The sequence below is a fragment of the Lipotes vexillifer genome, unplaced genomic scaffold, assembly GCF_000442215.2.
Source record: "Lipotes vexillifer unplaced genomic scaffold, Lipotes_vexillifer_v1.1 scaffold504, whole genome shotgun sequence".
In the NCBI taxonomy this organism is placed as follows: Eukaryota; Metazoa; Chordata; class Mammalia; order Artiodactyla; family Lipotidae; genus Lipotes; species Lipotes vexillifer.
In genome coordinates, this window is record NW_006785225.1 from 411,110 (window position 1) to 412,059 (window position 950).

Consider the following 950-nt stretch of genomic DNA (forward strand, 5'->3'; position numbering starts at 1 on the left):
CTCCCCCCCCCCCCCACTGACCACCCCCTCACAGTGTCCAGGGCGGTGTCAGTGCCTGCGAGATTCAGGAACGTCAGAACATTAGGACGGCTCAGGAAACTATAGAGGCCCTGGTGGGAGGATGGAGATGGGAGGGAGGGAGTCAGGGATCACCCCACCAAAAGCTTCCTGACACCTCACTGCCTGCGGCGCCCCCAATCACCGCCCTAAGGATGGCCACTCACCCCATTGTCCTCCGAGGCCCCCAGTGCCCCGGGATTCCCGGAAAGGTCCAAGTGGGTTAGGGCAGAGTCAAAGGCTGCATTGAAAGCCAGCGCCCGGCCCAGAGCCCTCATTCCTGGTGGTGGAGGAGGGGGCTCACAATCAGGCTGCCCCACCTCCCAGCTCCACCTCCCCCAGCCATCCTCAGCCCACCTACCTCGCGGCGTCAACCCAGTCTGCGCCAGGGTGAGTCTCCTCAGGGCTCCAGGATGATGCTCTAGGTGTCTGCTGAGTGCAGCCACGCCTGGGGGATGGGGGCAGCCATATGGGTCTCACCTCCTCCAGCGCCAGCCCCTGGGGGTTCCCCAGGCTCTGCCGTACCTCGGTCATCCAGCATGTTCCCTGCCAGGCTGAGCTCCCGCAACCCGGAGCTCGTGTGCCCTGCCAGGGCCTGGGCCAGTCGCCGGACAAAGTCTCTGGGGACCAGACCCCAGATGTGAGGCTCTGACCCTGGATTCCCAACTCCTCCCCAGGCCACTAGTCTCTCCATCCCAAGCCCCCAGACTCCCCTCCCCAATCCCTACCCTGTCTCCCCTACCCCTTCAGGCCACAGGTCTCCAGCACCAGCTCCTCCAGGTGGGATGACTGACTCATCATGTGCAGAATCTGTTCCAAGACCTCAAGGCTCTGAGAACCAGAGGATGGGGGGTGGTCAGTGGGCCAGGCCCCACCCCCACCCCCCCAGGCCA

The 950-nt window shown here is 64.5% G+C and overlaps 1 protein-coding gene across 1 annotated transcript in view; it reads right to left on the minus strand.

The window, feature by feature from the left end:
* CARMIL2 (capping protein regulator and myosin 1 linker 2) overlaps nt 1–950 on the minus strand; it is a 12,845-nt gene that overhangs the window by 9,535 nt on the left and 2,360 nt on the right. The window contains exons 10-14 of the mRNA XM_007457275.1: nt 800–888; nt 583–677; nt 419–505; nt 225–337; nt 33–110 (exon numbers count right to left, since the gene is read on the minus strand). Of these exons, the coding sequence (XP_007457337.1) occupies nt 33–110; nt 225–337; nt 419–505; nt 583–677; nt 800–888 (462 nt within the window). The remainder of the gene's footprint in view (nt 1–32; nt 111–224; nt 338–418; nt 506–582; nt 678–799; nt 889–950) is intronic.